Raw genomic sequence first — 17,983 nt, 5'->3', positions numbered from 1 at the left:
CACATCTTCACACAGAAACAAACAGAAACTAATTTAAACCAATGAGAATTGACCTCTGTTGACATCTGTTGCATGAACTACCTTAGCAACATGAAGACGTGGACAGATGTTAGTTAGACAGACGTGTTAGTTGAAGAAATTGGTTTTTACAACCTCCAGTACATAACACACAAACGTGTTGTGGAAATGAAGTACATTTCAGAGAAAGATTCTTGTAAGGGTTCATCACCAATTCACTTCATCTGTACACTAGTGGAATCCGGTTGGCAAGTGTGACGTTACTTCGGTTTAAACCCTGCCCACTGCACATCGAGTTACACGGAAACATGGAACCGGAAGTTAACGCCCAACTTCGGTGTTCGTCCTGTTGGAGCCTGCAATCAGTGGGGTGTCAGCCTGTATGACGTTATCACTTATGAACCGGATACAGTTTCAGTTGGGAGAACACAAAACTGTCCTGGATATGCATACAGTATTTCTGTATCGGCACGTGAAATCAAAATTTATGTGCAACTGTAAAATTGTTCAAGGGTAATTCCAGAAATGAGGGGTCCAAAAGTGTGACATGTTTGTGTCCCTGTTACATCTGACCTTTGTTCACATGGAAATATCACCAGAATTGATTTCAAACTATTACTCTTTGCAGTGATGTAGTCGAGTACTTTTTGAGAACCAAGTTCTCTACATCGGCAGTTGATGGTACATGCATAAAGGTAAGATTACAAAGCAACACAATGACTTCAGTCCATCACTGTTTGATTAAAATTAACTTTTTAAGACAAAAGTACTCGGAAAGTACTCGGCCGAGTACTTTCCGAGTACTTTTCTCCTTAAAACTTAAATTTTACACAACTTAAATTTTACACAACTGGGAGTGTCTGAAGTCTAACATTTATTTTGTAATCTTACCTTTGCACATTTACTATCAAATGCCTGTGCACTCTGGCTTTATTCCCTCTTACCCAGTTCGGTATTTTGCGGAGAACATTGGTACTCGGAAAGTACTCGACTACAACACTGACTCTTTGTTTGGCGGGTAATTTGCATTTATTGGACAAGGGTTTATCCACTACGAACACAAGGCGAGGGTTCCCCTCATTTTCTCTGAATGACGCAATCTACATTCAAAATTCGCATCTTATTATGAACAGGAAAAAAGCCCTTTTCAGCTTGTTATAGTTGACCTCTGAAGAAAACTGACACTGCGGTTGATTTAGATTCTTCCATATTTATTTGAACAGATAAAATCAGAGAAAACGTGTTTTCCTTGGAGTTGTTCTTTTATCAACTTAGACCTACCAAGTATGACATTTACACATATGGAAAATGCGGCATAAGGAATACGTAGCAAGTACATTTAAAATACTGTAACTATGGTAACAACATTCCGTCATACCTCCAATATTTACCAGTTTTCATACAGATCTGTTTTTCCTTAGTAAGCTCACTGGCACAATTTAAAACCAGTGTAAAAAGCAAGGGAATCCCACTGTTAGTTACGCCCTCTAGGCTGACTTGCAAAATTTTTTGTCTTTTTTTTTTGGCTGGTTCTGTGACGAATTTAGAACTGCAAGGAGTCCCACCTGTCTTTGACGTAGACGGCAAGTCCTGGCTCACTTGACTTGATTTCATCAATATGTTGCTGCCGGATGTTATCGGTGTCAAAAATCCAAAGCTCTTTGAGGCCCTCGAGGGAATGGACGACCTCCATCAGTGCCTCAGGAGACACGGGGCTCCCGCCGCCTAGATCGAGGATCTTGAGCGACTTGAGGTTCTTCAGGTGCTTAAGCCCGACATCGGTGATGTTGCAGCAGGAGTGCAGCGTCAACTCCTCCAGTTTGACCAGGCTGCTGCCGATCCGGTAGAAGGCCGTGTCGCTGAGCTGCGTGCACTGCTGGAAGCGCAGCACCCGCAGCTCCGTCAGCTGCTGCACCAGGCAAGCGAAGCCCCGCTCCGTGTAGGTGCCCTCACTCTCGTCCACCACGCTGCTGCGGCATGACACCAGCTGCAGCGACTTGAGGGTCCGCAGGGTGGCCAGGTGGCCCAGGGTGTTGTTGGTGATGTGGGGGCAGAACACCTCCAGCGTCTCGATCTGGTAGAGCAGGCCCTGCGTCAAGGAGCAGTACCAGTTGGTGGCAAATTGGTAGGAGATCAGACGCAGCTCTAACAGCTGGGGGGGCAGGTGGGCCAGATCGGTGGTCTTGAGGTCCTTGCCCTTGAGAGAGAGCGCCCTCAGCTTGGGGCAGTTCTGGGAGAGGTGCTGCAGAATCTTGTTGCTCACATGATGAAGGACCAGCGTCTCCAGATTATCCATCAGGTAGGTCTGCACAAACAGGAGCACCTTGGCGAGACTTCGGTGTTTGATGGTCCCTATGATGCTCACATTCTTCCAGAGTGACTTGTCCTTTATAAGAGCATGCCATCTTCTGCAAACCCTGCAAGAGCAAGTTTGGAGGCACGAACCATCACATCAGTCGTTAAGTTCAGTTTTAAAAAGGTCCTACGCCCTCAATCATAAATGATGAGTAAAATACCCAAACATGGCTGGTTACTGTGGTTAGGTTCCTAGGCTGCCAGTCTTGCTGGTACTAGAGTCAGGTATTCAAGGACCAGACTTATGACTCTTATAGCTACAATGGAACACGTGCATGCTCGTATTTACAACGTAACCCTTCCTCCATCCCTTTTCCATGGAACCTCTGACCCCCTCCCAAACCCTAACCTCCTCCCTTCCTCTCAGAGGATCCATTTTTTTTTTTACCTTGCAGCTCGACACCTGCTCTTGACTGGCAGAATGGAGAAGATGGAAATGAGGCTTTCGTCGGGCAGGAAAGCGATGCCCGATTCAGAGTCAGATGGGTGTGTTGCCTTGGTCTTCAGTCTCGGGGAACGTCTCAGACCAGACATGGCAATCAATCATGGGGCTTCGCATCATATCCTCGCCGCGGCAACGGACAGAGCAGCAAACTTTGCCATACCTGAAATTTGTAATCCAAACAATGAACTTTCATGGTTATTGTTACTGTAGTTTGATGGAATTTCAGGCTATTCATGGTGAAAGATAGCGATAGGAGGAAAGGCTTACGAAAGTACCATGCGACGGAAGGAGTATACTCCCGGTTCTTTTCAGAACCACACATACTAATAAGAGCTATATTCCTTCGCATGGTGCTACTGCAAGCCTTTCCACCTATTGTTATCGTAGTTCTTCCCTTCTCCATGTGCACTGTGTACTGCATACCCCCAGAACCATGGGGTCTGACGTCCATTCCGTGGGAGTGGACGTCGGACCCCACAGTTCTGGGGCTATGTGCCGCAAACGTCGATCAACAAACTCAGAAGAGTGGAGTCTTCAGTACTGTCATGACTGTGATGTGTGAAAGAAGTAGGCTTGTTACATCCCAACTATAGCATCAGTTCCAAGGACAGTTGGGACCATCCAAACTATAGTTGGGCCAGCCCAACTTTTGCACACGGTTGGGCCAGCCCAACTATAGCACAGAATGACAGAAGCACGACATGTGCCTAAGTCATTTTGTTTACATCATCAACTTATGCTTTTAAAGTTTTAGAAAAAGTTTTTAGGACTAGCCTATAGGCTATGCCGAGTAAACACCACAGTTTAGGCCTAGATGATTTGTCAGGAGTGAACTGCACAAATTTGGAGAAGGCTGAAAAGATTTTCTACACACATAACAGAGATTGGCCACCAACAGCTGGGCCAGCCCAAACGCAGCACTATACAAGTATCGTTAGTTGGGACAGCTACGACAAAGGCTATAAGCCCTAAACTATACTTGGGACGTAACTAACACTCTTACTTAGACCATGGAGGAAAGAAAACAGACCGCAGCACCAGTTTTATACACGGGCCAGGCACCAAGGCCGAGCCTGACGTCATGGTCAACTATGTCAACGTGACTGTCTGACCATGATGCATACAAGAAATACATCACTCACATACAGAAATAAAAGGTAGCAATTAGGCCTACCTCCTTTGTTTTCAGTGTCAGATTGTCTAGTGCAAAGCGACAGTGTTACTTTTGAGTAAAATCACGAAAATGGTCACAACACGTCTGAAGCGACTGAATGAAAATGTCAACAAAATTTATTTGGCGCCCCCAACGTTCAAATCTGAAGCTTTGCACTGGTATCCTGGTATGTTGTAATGGGCAAACCGGCACCAGCGAATTTAAATGCAACCTGGTCCAACATGGCATGATGAAAGAAAAGCAAATTTCAAATTTCATCAGTACAGAATGAATATTTAGGACAGAGGAAATTATCGTCAAATTTCTTGGACGTTCACTTTCACAATGAATAGGTCAAACATAAAAGAAGCAAATGAGCATCTTCAGAAACTGTACCAGCGGGTCCAAGACCTGGAGAGCACGGTGCAGGAGCAAGCGGAGGCGATGATTCGCAAGGACGAGGAAGCCGAGAAAGCGCTTCACGAGCTCGGCCGAAGCAAGGACCGGGAGATCGCTGAGCTGCGGAAATCGTTGGAGTCCTCTGAGGTCCACGTCCAACAGCTCATGGCGTCCTGTCGGGATAAAGACGCTCAAATCCTAACTCTTAAGCAGAGGAGCAGGATTTTGGAGGAGGTGTGCCAGGAACTACCGTCCCTGGAGATCGTTGTGGGCGCCTTGAGGAAGACGGTCCCGCTGTTGCGAAGCCGACATGCTTCCGGACTCGGCCACGACGTGACGAACAGTAGCGAGGGAGGCCCAGCGAGCGCTCTGGAGGACCGGGACAGAGACCACGTGGCAGGGAAACTAGGGGAATTCCAGATCAACTCGGCAGCAAACATGCAGAATAACATTCCCAGGAACTTCTCGATCTCAGATGACGATGAGGGAAACTTGGCGTGAAATAAATTGTCATGAGGGCAAAAAAATAACCTCTAAAAATCCAAGAAATGTTTGGCAGACCCCACCCGCCCTAAAGGGAGAAATTAGATACACTCATCCAAAAGAAAGGTCTTCCAGAATTGCTCGACGGACTGAAAACACTAAATTTGCAGATTCCGGCATTAAATTGATAAATTGATCGCAATAACATGGCCGATATGTTGTAAACTAGCTTGTGTAACTTGGGCCCAACGTACGTCCAGGCCATGACCATGAATGAAAGGCAGTATGTCATGTGCATATAGTTTCCCTGCGACTTTAATCAGTTACGTATGTGTTTGTAAAACCTTGCCTGCTGAATCTATCTTAGGCAGGCAAGATATATTCAGAAACGAGTTGAGGTGATTTCTAACTGAAACGTTTCATTTCATCTTTCATTTCTTTTCCAGGTTTCTTTGTTGCAGCAAAACTCTAAAGTCACTCTTTAGTTGCTCCTGAGCTGGTTGGCCGTACAGTATTGCACAAAGTGGGCAACAGATTTGACAGCAGCCACATTGCTGTGTGGTTTGGCAGGTGTCCTGTCAATATAAACTGACAGGACACATAAAACCTTGCGTACAAATTCACTCAGATATTGCTTTCTATATTCATAAGTGGGCAACAGATTTGACAAAAGCCACATTGCTGTGTGGTTTGGCAGATGCACGTATTTTCCCAATACGTATCAGAAAATATCGATTGCACACCATTTGTTTAATTACAAAATATAAAGTCCGTGAGCAAAATTTTAAAAGCCAACTCGAGAAGTATGTTTATTAGCCAAGGTTTTTATAATTAAGTGGTTACAATTTTTTTTTCTTCTGGGTGTGGGAGGGGTAGAATTTTTTCAAATCAGGTATTGGATTTTTGCACACCAAATTGGCAATATGGAAATGGGTACTTCCACGCCAATTGGGTACAAATGGGTACAGTTGGCTGCAGATACGGGAGTGACACCCTGCTCACGTGCACAGGAAAGATGGACTGTCTGTAGGTTAGAAAATGCAGGGGTCATTGAAAATGGTAACGTACGTAACATGGACAGAATTTTCAATATAAACTGACAGGACACATAATACCACATAATGTACGAATTCACTCAGATATTGCTTTCTGTATTCATAACCCATTTAGGATTATCAAGAACTAAAATAAGTGCAATTTTTACAAACACATGATGCAAAATTTGCTTGGAAAGTTCTCAGCAACAGTGGGGTGGGACGAAGAGAAACAAGGACAAATACCTTGTGATATCACCCAGATTTATTTTCCAATCCTTTCTCACGTCTTTGCCCTTTTTGTGAGGAAAGACTCAAATGTGTATTGATTTTATAAATTAATTCAAGACTGAGTGTTCTTTGTAAACCTTAATTGTTGAAATGCTTGATCCTGTCAGGATCTGATCATGTCTAAATTATCGATGTGATAACCTGACAGACTCGGCGTATATATTCCAGGTAGTGGCTAGGAATACTCGTTGCTGACTCAGTGAATTGACACTGGGGTGGGACCTGAGTTCACTCCTGCATAAAAACCGCTTTGAGAGCATGTCAAATTATGGAATAATACAGAATGTTCTGACGAGGGAACTGCTTGTTCCAGTCGGGAACACGTGCTGCTCTTAAGGAGAACGGTCCATATTCCCAAATGGGATCAGCGGTCTATGCGCGTGCACGCTGGCTCATGAAGAGCGCATTTCAAAAGGGAATGCAGCAAAGTCCAACCAGGAATACCAGTTGCTACTGAAAGGAACACTCCAGCAGCGGGAACAAGAATGTTCAAACTTTTAAGACGTCCCCTGACAGAACTGCAGAACTTTTCACGAACTGCACCCCAGCACTGTGCGAGTATGCTCAGTGACTGTCAGTTTTCACAAGGTGAAATTTCTCAGAATGTGTCAAGTAATCCTTTTAAGTTCTATACCCTTCAAGTCACAGGAAGGAGTAAATTTGTGTGGAGTGCAGTTTAATTTGCAAAAACCAAAATCATTCCACTGTACGACAGTTTTTCCAGTGTACACCCCCCCCCGTGTCACTTTGTCAAAGCAACTTATTTTGCATTAGCACTAGTGTTTCAGTTCTTGGTATCGGTGGCATTTACATATCGTAAATACGACACAAAAAGAACCTGTTTGGAATGTTGTTTTTGCAGCTATAACTGACATTCCTTTTCCAATACATGTACACTCAACAATCTTACTTGGTCTTGCCAAATTTTGGTAATTCAGGATTTGCACAGCCTGGATTGAAAAAATTCGCTTAATGCAATTATGACAAAGTAAATTAAACAGTCCACAATTATTGCACTGAAGTTAATCATTCAGATTGTCTACAGCTATTTCCTTGAAGAAAAGTGAGGTAGGCTCAATTAATTTTAATATTAAATGTTATAAATAATTGTAGTTTAATCATGGATCAGGACAATTTTTCACATACATGTATATAAAAAAAAGGGACGGCCTTTGAAATCCAGCAATAAAACTATTTATTTTCAGTTTTTACAAAGTAATGTTCACTCAAAATATTTCCTTTCATTTTACACCAATGTATCGCTGATCATGTTGCAAGAGAGCCACAATGGAGCATCGTGATACGAAAATCTGTATCATGCATGTTGGCTGTGAATGAACGGACATCAAGCTCCAACTATTCAAGTAACAGTAGGCTGAATTTTTTGGCAACATGTCTTGAAAAATGTGAAAATATTTCATCCCTTGATTTTGTCCCTCCACAGTGGATGCTGAGAACAAGTAATTACCTACAACACTGCTGCAATCTGAAAACATGAGAACGCAATGCACATTTACAACTTGTGGACAGTTTCTGAACACATTTACAAAGAATGATTTAATGTACACAATATCAGACAGCCACCATGATTTCAACAACTCAAGTTGACGGTCCGTATCATAACGTGTATTGTATGCTGACCCCAACATTGTAATGTGTTGTATTGTTTACGTTAGTTACAGTCACACCGCTCACCCTGTCCACCTTAATTTTAGATCTGATTTTCTTTTACCTGTACACAGCAGTACCTGAAATTTCATTGCATGATTCCATTACTGAAATTTAATCATTTCTGGCTGACCTCTGGCTATATCTGAATCTATTCTTAGTCTTAGTGCATATATGTCTGCTCATTACAGTAATAGACATAGCCCTAGCACTCTAAGTCCATTTTGGACACGGCTTACGTCCTTCTTGTGGGTTCAACTATGCACCTAATATAATTTTAGACAGTACAAAAATGGGGGGGGGTTAGATGTTAAACTGAAATCTTGGAAATTAAATTGCATATGATTCCAATTCCTGAACTATGGAATTATGGCACTTCAGGTGACACTATTCTGAACGCAGCGAAAACATCTTGAGGGCAACATATCCGAGGAAATACAACTATTTCTGGCATAATCTCACCAAAACTGAATCAATGTAGCATTTGAGTTGTCAACAAATGTTCACCCAATGTACAAATCCGTCAAAATGCACAGATATATTATAAGTGGGTGAGTCTACAATCCACAGTGATAGAAACATAAACTGTACCGAGTAATTCATGACAAGTGATCAATGGCCCACCAAAAAAATTGACAGGTTGTGTAATGAGTGTTAATGTTAGGGGGTCTAGTGATGTATCCAGGTGGGGGGGGGAACTCCTCCCCTCCCCAACAATTTACAGATTTTCTAAAGGAAATGACAGCCATTTTAGAAATGATATTTCAACCTGACCTGGGGCAGGAGGTAGGATTCTTTTACAGGTGACAAAAATTGGACAGTAGCTACTGCAAAAAAATTTCCATTTTGTACCCTCCCCACCCAAGACCCAGATGTGGCACTGGAAGGGTCCATTACCAGTGGATCTAGAACATTTGTATGACCTCTGTCCATTCGTCCCGATTCCATCGGCCGTTCGGTCGGACATTTGGAGGGCTGGTCTTCCAGTCCCAAGTGGTCACTTTCTGGTTCCATTCTTGGCCATAGTTGGCTTCGATGTATTGCCTGGTGTTGCATGGGACCCTCACCTTCAGTCCGAGCAGCTCTGTCCAGCAGAGCGTGAACTTGGGGAAGATGTATCTAGGAACAGAGACCCCACAAACACTTTTTCAAATCACTTGCGGACGGTCTTGTTTTAGGCCGTGCAACCGTAATCTCATATTTTGCAACACTCGGGGGGGTCCACAGAGTAATATTTGCCACCACAAAAGGCTGTGCACAAAGGCAAAGCTCAATTTTAACACACTACCTGCTACCGCAGACTTCTTAGACTTCTGGTGTATATACACCACCAAACAATGGGGGATCAGCATGCTAAAACGTCAGCCAGAAGTGAGCCCATCTGAGCACGCTTGAGGTTTTAACCCATAAGCCATACCTGTGTACGTACACATTGAACCAGATTGTTTGTACACGTCCTCGGGTTACTTGACTTGTCCATTGAACCATTCACGCAACAAGCAATCATTTACCACAGTGAAAAAGTAGGCCTAATCCGGAACCAAGTTGGTTCCTACGCCCCACTAGAAGTCACATCCAGCTCCAACCAACCAAGCCCTTCAAAACATGTTTTGAAACTGGTTATGAGTCATTTTCACCCCAATAACCCCGCCCCCATTCTTTGACATTATTACAACCATTTAACAAATCACGGGGCAAGCATGTGCACGCTCATTAGGATTGTTATGTAATTAAATGTGTTTGTAACACAGATGGCCAAAATCAACACTTATGAGCACAACGGACACTGCTGAAGCTGGTGACAGGCCACAACATTTGATTGGGAATAACACAAGGATTTTGCTATTGGCTTTTTGAGTTGGTAACCAGTTTTTGAAGATCTACCTTTTTTTAAAATTTAGCGAAAACAGTGCAAGAGTTTATTTTTGAATCGTTTTCACAAATGTCCATGTATCACAGACAAAATCTGTAATTTTGGACATAAAATAGCGAGTAGCAGATAAGAGATGCTCACAAATAGCCAAGATTTCTGTTTCATGTGGTCCCCTTTGAGATCATTTGATTAATTGAATTTTGGGGGGCGGGGTGTATAATCTTCCCCATGCATTTCTTACACTTAAGCAATGCACTCCTTAAATACAGAGAGAAACAAACCACAAAAGAAGCCCTTCACGAATTATAACTCTAATTACCGTGTGGATCACATGCCCGGACACGTGCATGCCACATGCTCGTTAGAATGAAAGTTCAATTAGATTTGTGAGCAACCCAAAATAGTAACCGTAATAAGCATAACAGGAAATGCCACAGCTGTTCTCTGAAGGCTCAGACGAAGATCGTCTTTTCCCTCTTTTGATTTTTTTTTTAGGGTTGGGAAAGGGGGCTGCATCTCCACGTGCTCAAAAGGAGCAAACTTCCAGCCCGACATTCTTACTTGAATTTGTTTCCTGTGCGTACTTCCGTGCCGCCGTTCCACATGTGGTCTCTTTCGTCGTAGAAGAAAAAGATGTCCAGCTTGATGCTGTCGTCCATGAATGACAATTCAAAACTGTCAGATATCTGCCGCGAACACAAACAAAACGATCATTTTGTGCATTTATCGACACAAGAATGTGCCAGGAAAGTCATCAATCATCAGCAGGCCAAATTTTCTCACCAGCAAGGAAGCTTGAGACGATGCAAAAAATATCACTGTATATGGAGTATATATTTTGCTGTGCACCAGTCATACATTATTTGTTATATCTGTCCATCATTGCAGTGACAACTTCTAAGTACTACACTTGACTACTGATCTGGGTGAACATGGGGTACAGTAATTAGCATGTGGTGTTTACAATGCCATGCACCAGGTTTTGTTGCTATGTAACTCCTTCGTTCTTTAAAATCGAATGATACATTAAATTGCAGGCTATTTCTCACTTTTTTTTCCTGATTCACAGCTCTGGAGGATTTTTAAAGGAAACTTAAGTCCAACACTGCAGTGTGTCTAACTTCCATCTTGTGACGATGTTGCTACAGCCGTCGGATTCATCTGAGCAAGCACCTCCACACTCACATCACAGATTTTCAGAAATGGCTATTTTGAGTGGTTTTTTTTGAAAGGCCTTGAAAATCATTTTCAGAAGTAAATCAATTTATATACACAAAATGATTCTGACTACAAAAGAAACATTGGAACACACGCTTCCTTGCAATTTTTTTACCGATTTGCAACCACGTGAAGTTTTGTTCAAAATCTCAACTGTCTCACCCTCCCAAACTGGTGTTTGAGAGTGAGCCCTCTAGAGTCCAACTCCTTAATAACGTGGCTCTTGTAGTCCTTTATCCATATGCCGAAATCCACATCTTGGCTGTGTGCAATTATGTCACACTCACGGAACCACCCTGGGTTTGAAAAAAAAAAACAAGATGGAACCGAGATCTCAGAATGGGAACCCCTACATCGGGAAAATGCAAGTTAATTGGGCACAAATGGATGTTTGTAAGGTGTTTCTGGTGATCAAACAACCAAGAGCCCTAATGAGTTGCTTAATGAATACCGGCAGTAGGCCATAGACCACAACACGACCCTGCCCTTTTCAATAGGTGATTTACATGCCCATCTGCCCAGGGGCCAATTTCATAGAGCTGCTTAAGCACAAAATCTGCTTTCAGCACGAAAAACCTTGCTTCAAAAAACAAAGATTACCAGCTCAAACTCTACGTGATGGTCATGCTAACCAAAAGACAGCTAAGTACCATTCCAAAACAATATACATCACATGGAGTCTTGGCTGGTTACCTGATTTATCAAGCAAGGTTTTCTTCCACTTAAGTAAACTTTGTGCTTAAGCAGTTCTATGAAATTGGGCCCAGGGCAGTCTTAGACTAGACACAGAGTATGCAGCAGTTGTTATAATTATGGGCCCAGGGCTTCAGCTGGCAAAGGTACAGCTAAATACATCATTGGACCATTTACTTTTCATAATGCTGTACTAAGTACATTTCTTCCCGACGAGTTGCTCAGGATTATGTAAATTAATATAAATTTTGTAAATATTCATCTTTGGTGACTACAGCCACTGACTGCCATACTGACATTTCACCTCATCTGTGAGTTAGCCGCTTCAAATCATTTTGAAGACTCTGATAAAACAGAATTTGTTTGATACATAAAAAGGAAAACTGTGATCTGGAAAGTGGATATAAAGTTATCGCTTGTTATGGGAAAGCAGGAGCATATCCTGAAATTACCACATGAAATTCTCTATTTGGAGAAATACCACAAATATGTTTTTTCTTACAAGGATAGGAGGGTGTTGGTTATAGGGAACAGAGGAAAATTCCATGACACCCACAAACTCAGAAAACAAAACAAATGCCAAAAGCAGCCAAACTAAAATCAAGAATACAGCAACAGAAACAAAATACAGAGAAGACAGAGAGACCATGAAGTAATTTTTACTGTAGCCTGGCTAGCTGGACGGTCAGGTTGCCCCCAAGCCATCAAAGATCACAGATAAACCGATCAGCGGGGATGATACTCCGGCCATTCACCTAAGCATGTGCCACTGCTCAGCCAGAATCGTATCCCCAACTCATCCAGCACTTGCTTGCCCTTCTCCAAGAGATCTCTGGCTGCCTGGCGGAAAGCCTGTGCCTCCGGGCTCTCGTCTCGTCCGTAGGCCGCCCGGAAGGCCCTCACTTGCCCGTAGTTGCACTCAATGTGTCGGGAGAAGGGGATCTGATCCAAGAAGCGGTCTATGTGCTTCGGGACGAGAAGGTTCAGTCTGTCGGCTTGTGTGGTTGTAAACTCCATTCTGTGGAATTAAAAATTGGGGGGGGGGGAATAAATAAAACCCAGAAGTGATTTAGTAACTTTACAAAGGCTTTTTGGATGATTAAGAGCAAACAGGTTCAATTAGCATCACAAAACGAACACTGTTTCAATACTTATTTTTTTTACTCAATTTAATCAGTAACACATAAATAATATACAAACATAGATAGGGAACTCTCTATGTAACAAAGACTCTGTTGGAAAAAAAGACAGACATTAGGGAGATACAACTCATATCTATCTTTAGTCTGCTTTAAAATAGTAGTGTTGCTGTTTTGGGCTTCTATAAATATTCAGTGGATTATTGGGCTGATGGCACAACAAGATTTGAGGATTACCTCTGAGACACAAATCTGTAGTCTCAAAATGCAAAGATTGAACTTTGTAGTGGCAATGCTGCTATAGTAAACGAAATCAATCAAATGATGAAAGAAACGCAGAGGCTCCATTTTCATTTAAAACAGGAATACCCCACTGGAAGTATGGTGCCATATTGGTCAGCACTGCCGTCTCTCTGACACTGGTTTTTTGTTAATTTTGTCAGGAAGGGTCAGCTTTTTTTATTTCTGCAATCAACTCACTTATTATACGCCCCCGCATAGGTCCCGCCAAACTTTAGTTTCCTGAGGTCGACATTTTCAAAGCATGACGATGGTGGCCACATCCGTCCAGGCCGCGTTGGGTCGAGTTGGACCGCCCCGTGCCACAGATAGCTGTTGCTTCGCTCATAGAAGACCACCAGGTGGATGAATTGGCCCGAATAATCAAAGAGATAGTGCAGGGGAATCTCTGGGGTGTCCCGATGGTCCATCAGGAGGTGACGGGGATCTTTGCCGTACAGTATTATCCATTTCATCTTGAGTATCTCCTCCAAGAACGAAAAGAATTCCTGAACAGAGCGTATTAATGGGTACTTATAACTGTCATCGGGAATCAACAAAAATCAAACTCTGAATCGAAATGTGGAATCAAGGACAGCTCCAGAACCAAATTGTTTCAGTGGCAGTCCCAAATATCTTTTGGGGGGACAGTAAATTTGGAAATTTTATTACGTACCCTTTCTGGGGCGTGAGGATAACTTTGGGGACTTTTTAAAAGCTTTTGAAAGGAGGGGAAATGAAAAGGACCAAAAATTTTCCTCTCATTGTTTTAAACAAAAATTTGGCTCTTTTGGGGGGAGGGAGGGTGGCCACCATCTAATCCACCCTTGTGTGGAATAGATAAGATACCATCTGTGGTTCCTAATTTTACTTTTGAGTCAGAGGTCTTTCAGATAATTTCATCATGACCCTCACTATTGTTTTGGGGTGGGTAAGGGCTGGCTCTTGGTAATAAAGCAGAGGAGGTTTATAAGTTACAAGCACAGAGAAGCTTACTTTTGATATCAAGCGTGAATCCAGAATCCCAAATGTTGTTACGTTGCGCGGGCCACACAAGTATTTACATTGCCCTGGGTATATTTTGTTCATTTCCGCTGTCCGCAGGAGCGAGATGTTTGTCAGACATTCAGGCTCAATCAAAAACACGGGAACACTGAACTTTGCTGAGGCAGAGGAGAAAACCTTTGTTGCTCTCTGAGATGAGAAGAAGAAAGCACAAAAAGAGAAAGTGAGATACTCTAGTGGCGAATGAACGCATCCAGGTTGTCCCTGCGCTCCTTGCTACATAGGGTCCCTCTAATTACATCAAAATGCAGTAAAATGCAACAGTGGTTCTTATGGAATTGTGCCTTGCACTAGATAAACTGCAGTGTTTTCTCGAGAACAACAAAATACGACAGCCATCATACAGGTAGCTTCATGATACAACAGCAGGTGCGCTAATTTATCACCAATGAGACATTCATAAACAGTGCATGCCGTTTTTGTCCATGAACACATTCAGCTATTAAAGCTGAGGAATAGGTGCTGTTGAATTGCCGAACTATATTACATAATTGTATGTTAATCATATTGTCTTATTGTGAATTGTAATTTTGCTGTCAATTTTATCCTTACTGTTGTCTCTTTTATTGTACACCAAATTGTTTTAGTATCTGGACTTTATACATGTTATATTTGTTCATGTGTTTTTAATTTAACAAAAATAAACAAGAATAAAAATGACACAAATCCGGACTGTAATCAGAGATCCTTTGTTGGTTCACTAACACCAGAGCCCACTTCATGGATAGAGTGAACCAGTCTTAGGATCACATGGATTGAGATCCAGATCGTGATCAGTGATCCGCCACTGGTTCACTGACACCACGGCCCATCTAATGGATAGCGTGAACCAACTTTTGGATCAATTATTCAATCATTGAGAACAAGATCCATGTAAAACAGTCAGGCTCTTTCAAGTATTTTAAAGTTTAAAATAGCAACAATACAACACTTACATATGGAGAGATTTTTCTTGGATGTTTGTGGGCTTGTCCTCCCTACCAACAAAATGTGCAAATCAAATCAAACTAAAGAATTGATATCTTGACAAAAGAAAGCAAACATGCCTTCAGAAATGACCTAATACATGCTTGGATAAAATTATATCTTAGGAGGCCGATAATGTAATGGTCATTCACAGTTGTCAAGGCTATGTTTTACTACTAACAAGTCCTACTTGGTATGTCAAAGTCATTTTTTTCTCTTCTTTTACTTTCTTATTTTCTAGATTGGATCACATTTACTTTCTGTCTTTCTTTCTTTTTTTCACCTAATACCCCTTAAGGATTTTTCAAGGGAAATACAGTCCGAGATCCATTCAATATAAACTGCGCAGCAAAAGAAACTTGCCACTTCTGTCAAAGGCCACACATAAAAACTCACTCCATAGAAATAAACAATATTTGTACACAGGTATGCTGCAATACCCTTACTAATCACATGCCCAAAAGCAAGTGATTATCTTTATAACAAAGAAGAAATTGACATGCACAGCAACTTGGTTACTACGTAGTTGCCAGGTCCCTAATTTCGCCACCTATTGTCAAGGCTGATTGGTTTTCACACTAAGTGGCAGAATAAACGGGGTTCATTACCATTAGCACCTTCTTCCTATAATAAGGAAACAAAGTCCACTTTCTCAAACTAACTAACATTCTTTACCTTAAGGAGCCATTATTCAATCCTGATAGGCCTAGTTTTTATAGGTAAATTTTGACAATATTTAAGCAAGAAAACTTAAAATTTCTAACCCGAGTTTGGCAAAAGACAACCACTCACTCAATGACGCCATTTTGTTTTTCGTCTGGTTACCCGACTCAGGCATTTTGGATTCATCAAAACAAATCTCCATCCAGGTCAAGGAACCAGATTACATTTGCTTATTTGTCGTTCAAAGCTCTTCAGGGCGGTCATGTACGCTACCGTTTTACCCAAAAATTTCTCTAAAAACCAAAAGCCCTGTTCTCTTTTCTTTCTGATATGAAACAGGACATCAGGTACAACTTGTTTAGAAAAGTTATTTCGAAAAAGTAGAATTTGTTACCTTATATGAACAGGGTGCTGAAGGTAATGAACCCCAAATTAGAGACCATACTGGTTACTGTCATCAGGTCATGGACAATAGCCACTGCGTTTATTTAAATTGGTGTTAATATGTGTGGACATGGTTGTTTTCTCAGTAAGTTTTCTGTTCCTGACTGACTTGAAATGTGAGGTGATGATGATAAATATCATTTCCTCTGTGTTAGCTGGTTAGTGTTACTTACCCATACGCTGCTCAAGCTCAATGAATGCCCTGCCCATCGAAGCATGCTAAAAAGGCAAACCTGTGTAGCGACAAACAGTGCTCCAAAAACAACGAGCCCGATCAAAACACGACGTCGGCTGATGTACACGTGTGACATGACTGCATAATTCTTTCAGGTAGTTTGAATAAACCAGTAGCAAAAATTAACAGTTATTGACGGCAAACACCTTCTGACTAGACAAGTTAGGGTAACGTTGGATCTAGTAAAAATTCGAGTGAAACGTTCGCGTTCTTCCATACGACGGCAATGGGCGCTGCCATCTTTAATAGTCAGGCTTCCATCCAATATATTCCTCAAATTGCATTGGAGGCGTTCGGAGTGCAGGCTTTGCCTCCCCCCCCCAAAAAAATTGCGCCCTCAGAATTCGGAAAAAGATGCAAACGTCTCAGTGCAGTTTTCAGTGTCAGCTTCCAGTAAACTTCACTCCTACTGACTTTACCCATAACCACTCTGGGATCCCAGGGGTAGATGCAGGGGGAATGGGACATAAATCAATCATAATCTCACTCTTAGGGGATGGGCTGTAGGATCGTCCTCCGATTTTGTCACTTTACTGTAAATTTTCAAGAACGAAAAGGATGGGGACTGAGGAAACAATAAAAGAAAAGGACAAGAACCAACACTAAACTCCTGCGAAATATTTCTAGTACAACTGATGGAAAGTTAGATGTGTATGGTAAACTGCTATAAAATACACACTATAAAATGTGTAATACATTATGCATAACGCCCCTATTAATTAAAATCCTCCCCCGCTTTAAGTTTCCTCTGTTGGTCGGTTCGGGAAATTCGTCCTCACACCATCATCCTGTACTGTAGTGACTTGAATCTAAACCCACAGTACCCTCTCTGAGCACCCAAATGTCTAGTAACATTGTCAATTCGTTCATGACTAAGTTTGGTGCATGCAGATGACTGAATCTGTTTCAGCTGTTGAGCTAAATTTGGATCTCACCTAAAACATTAGCAGAGGAGATCTGTGACAGCAGTAGAATTATTGTGCTTGTCTGTAATTGCAATGTAATTGCTCACAACAAGGGTCATAAGGCAAACAAGAGAACTAGCGGAGCTTAAATCTACGAATGAAACATCCCGTGCAAGGTCCATTTATAGGAAAGGCATCTTACCCGCTATTTTTCATTAATTAATGAATTAGTTTAATAAGGCTATTATGATCATAACCTTTAGATCAAACGAATAACTATAGCCAGGTTGAAAATAAATTAAAGCGGTTACTATGGACATATATCGGCTAAATTATAAAGTTGGCAACTGATCATTTCAACATAAAACTGGTATGTGTAGGAATATATGTACATTTAGTTTAAACCTTACTGAGAATGGAAAATCCTGTGCAAAGTCCACTTCCAAACGGTGTTATTTGCCACTTGACCATCGAGAGCGTTGGGTAAATTTCGCCCCCACATTTTCCCCGATATGCCGTTGCCATGCATTTTTGTTCGGGCTGAGTCTGTAGAGGTCGAGTTACAGGAAAAAAGACACTTTTACTTATTTCTTCTGAATAGACATACATTTCTAGCGAAATGCCAGTTTTTGCGATACCAACTGGACAAAAAATGTC

General features: G+C 41.9%; 3 protein-coding genes across 4 annotated transcripts; 1 reads left to right on the top strand and 2 right to left on the bottom strand.

Moving 5' to 3' along the window:
• Positions 1-1,022: 1,022 nt before the first annotated feature.
• LOC110977436 (F-box/LRR-repeat protein 12-like) lies at positions 1,023-4,139 on the bottom strand. Of its 2 annotated transcripts, none has more exons than XM_022231575.2 (3): positions 3,993-4,139; positions 2,762-2,978; positions 1,023-2,435 (listed from the first exon to the last, which is right to left on the bottom strand). In XM_022231575.2, exons 2-3 carry the CDS (start codon positions 2,905-2,907, stop codon positions 1,562-1,564), a joined length of 1,020 nt encoding a protein of 339 aa, XP_022087267.2. In that variant the 5' UTR covers positions 2,908-2,978; positions 3,993-4,139; the 3' UTR covers positions 1,023-1,561. The 2 variants fall into 2 exon arrangements, with proteins under 2 accessions (XP_022087267.2, XP_022087270.2); XM_022231578.2 differs by lacking the exon at positions 3,993-4,139 and adding an exon at positions 3,822-3,919.
• Positions 4,140-4,190: 51 nt separating this feature from the next.
• On the top strand, positions 4,191-7,204 carry LOC110977437 (vimentin-type intermediate filament-associated coiled-coil protein-like). Its single transcript, XM_022231579.2, has one exon. It carries the CDS (start codon positions 4,317-4,319, stop codon positions 4,869-4,871), a length of 555 nt encoding a protein of 184 aa, XP_022087271.2. The 5' UTR covers positions 4,191-4,316; the 3' UTR covers positions 4,872-7,204.
• Positions 6,135-16,674, bottom strand: LOC110977435 (ribitol-5-phosphate transferase FKTN-like). The gene is made up of 8 exons (XM_022231574.2): positions 16,360-16,674; positions 15,049-15,090; positions 14,045-14,242; positions 13,250-13,557; positions 12,386-12,648; positions 11,100-11,233; positions 10,281-10,405; positions 6,135-8,965 (listed from the first exon to the last, which is right to left on the bottom strand). Exons 1-8 carry the CDS (start codon positions 16,495-16,497, stop codon positions 8,752-8,754), a joined length of 1,422 nt encoding a protein of 473 aa, XP_022087266.2. The 5' UTR covers positions 16,498-16,674; the 3' UTR covers positions 6,135-8,751.
• Positions 16,675-17,983: the final 1,309 nt, after the last annotated feature.

Source organism: Acanthaster planci, linkage group LG12 (genome assembly GCF_054643075.1).
Source record: "Acanthaster planci isolate LZ-2023a linkage group LG12, COTS_SCS, whole genome shotgun sequence".
NCBI lineage: Eukaryota > Metazoa > Echinodermata > Asteroidea > Valvatida > Acanthasteridae > Acanthaster > Acanthaster planci.
The sequence above is the reverse complement of the archived record's forward strand: the minus strand, read 5'-3'. Positions and strand labels throughout refer to the sequence as shown.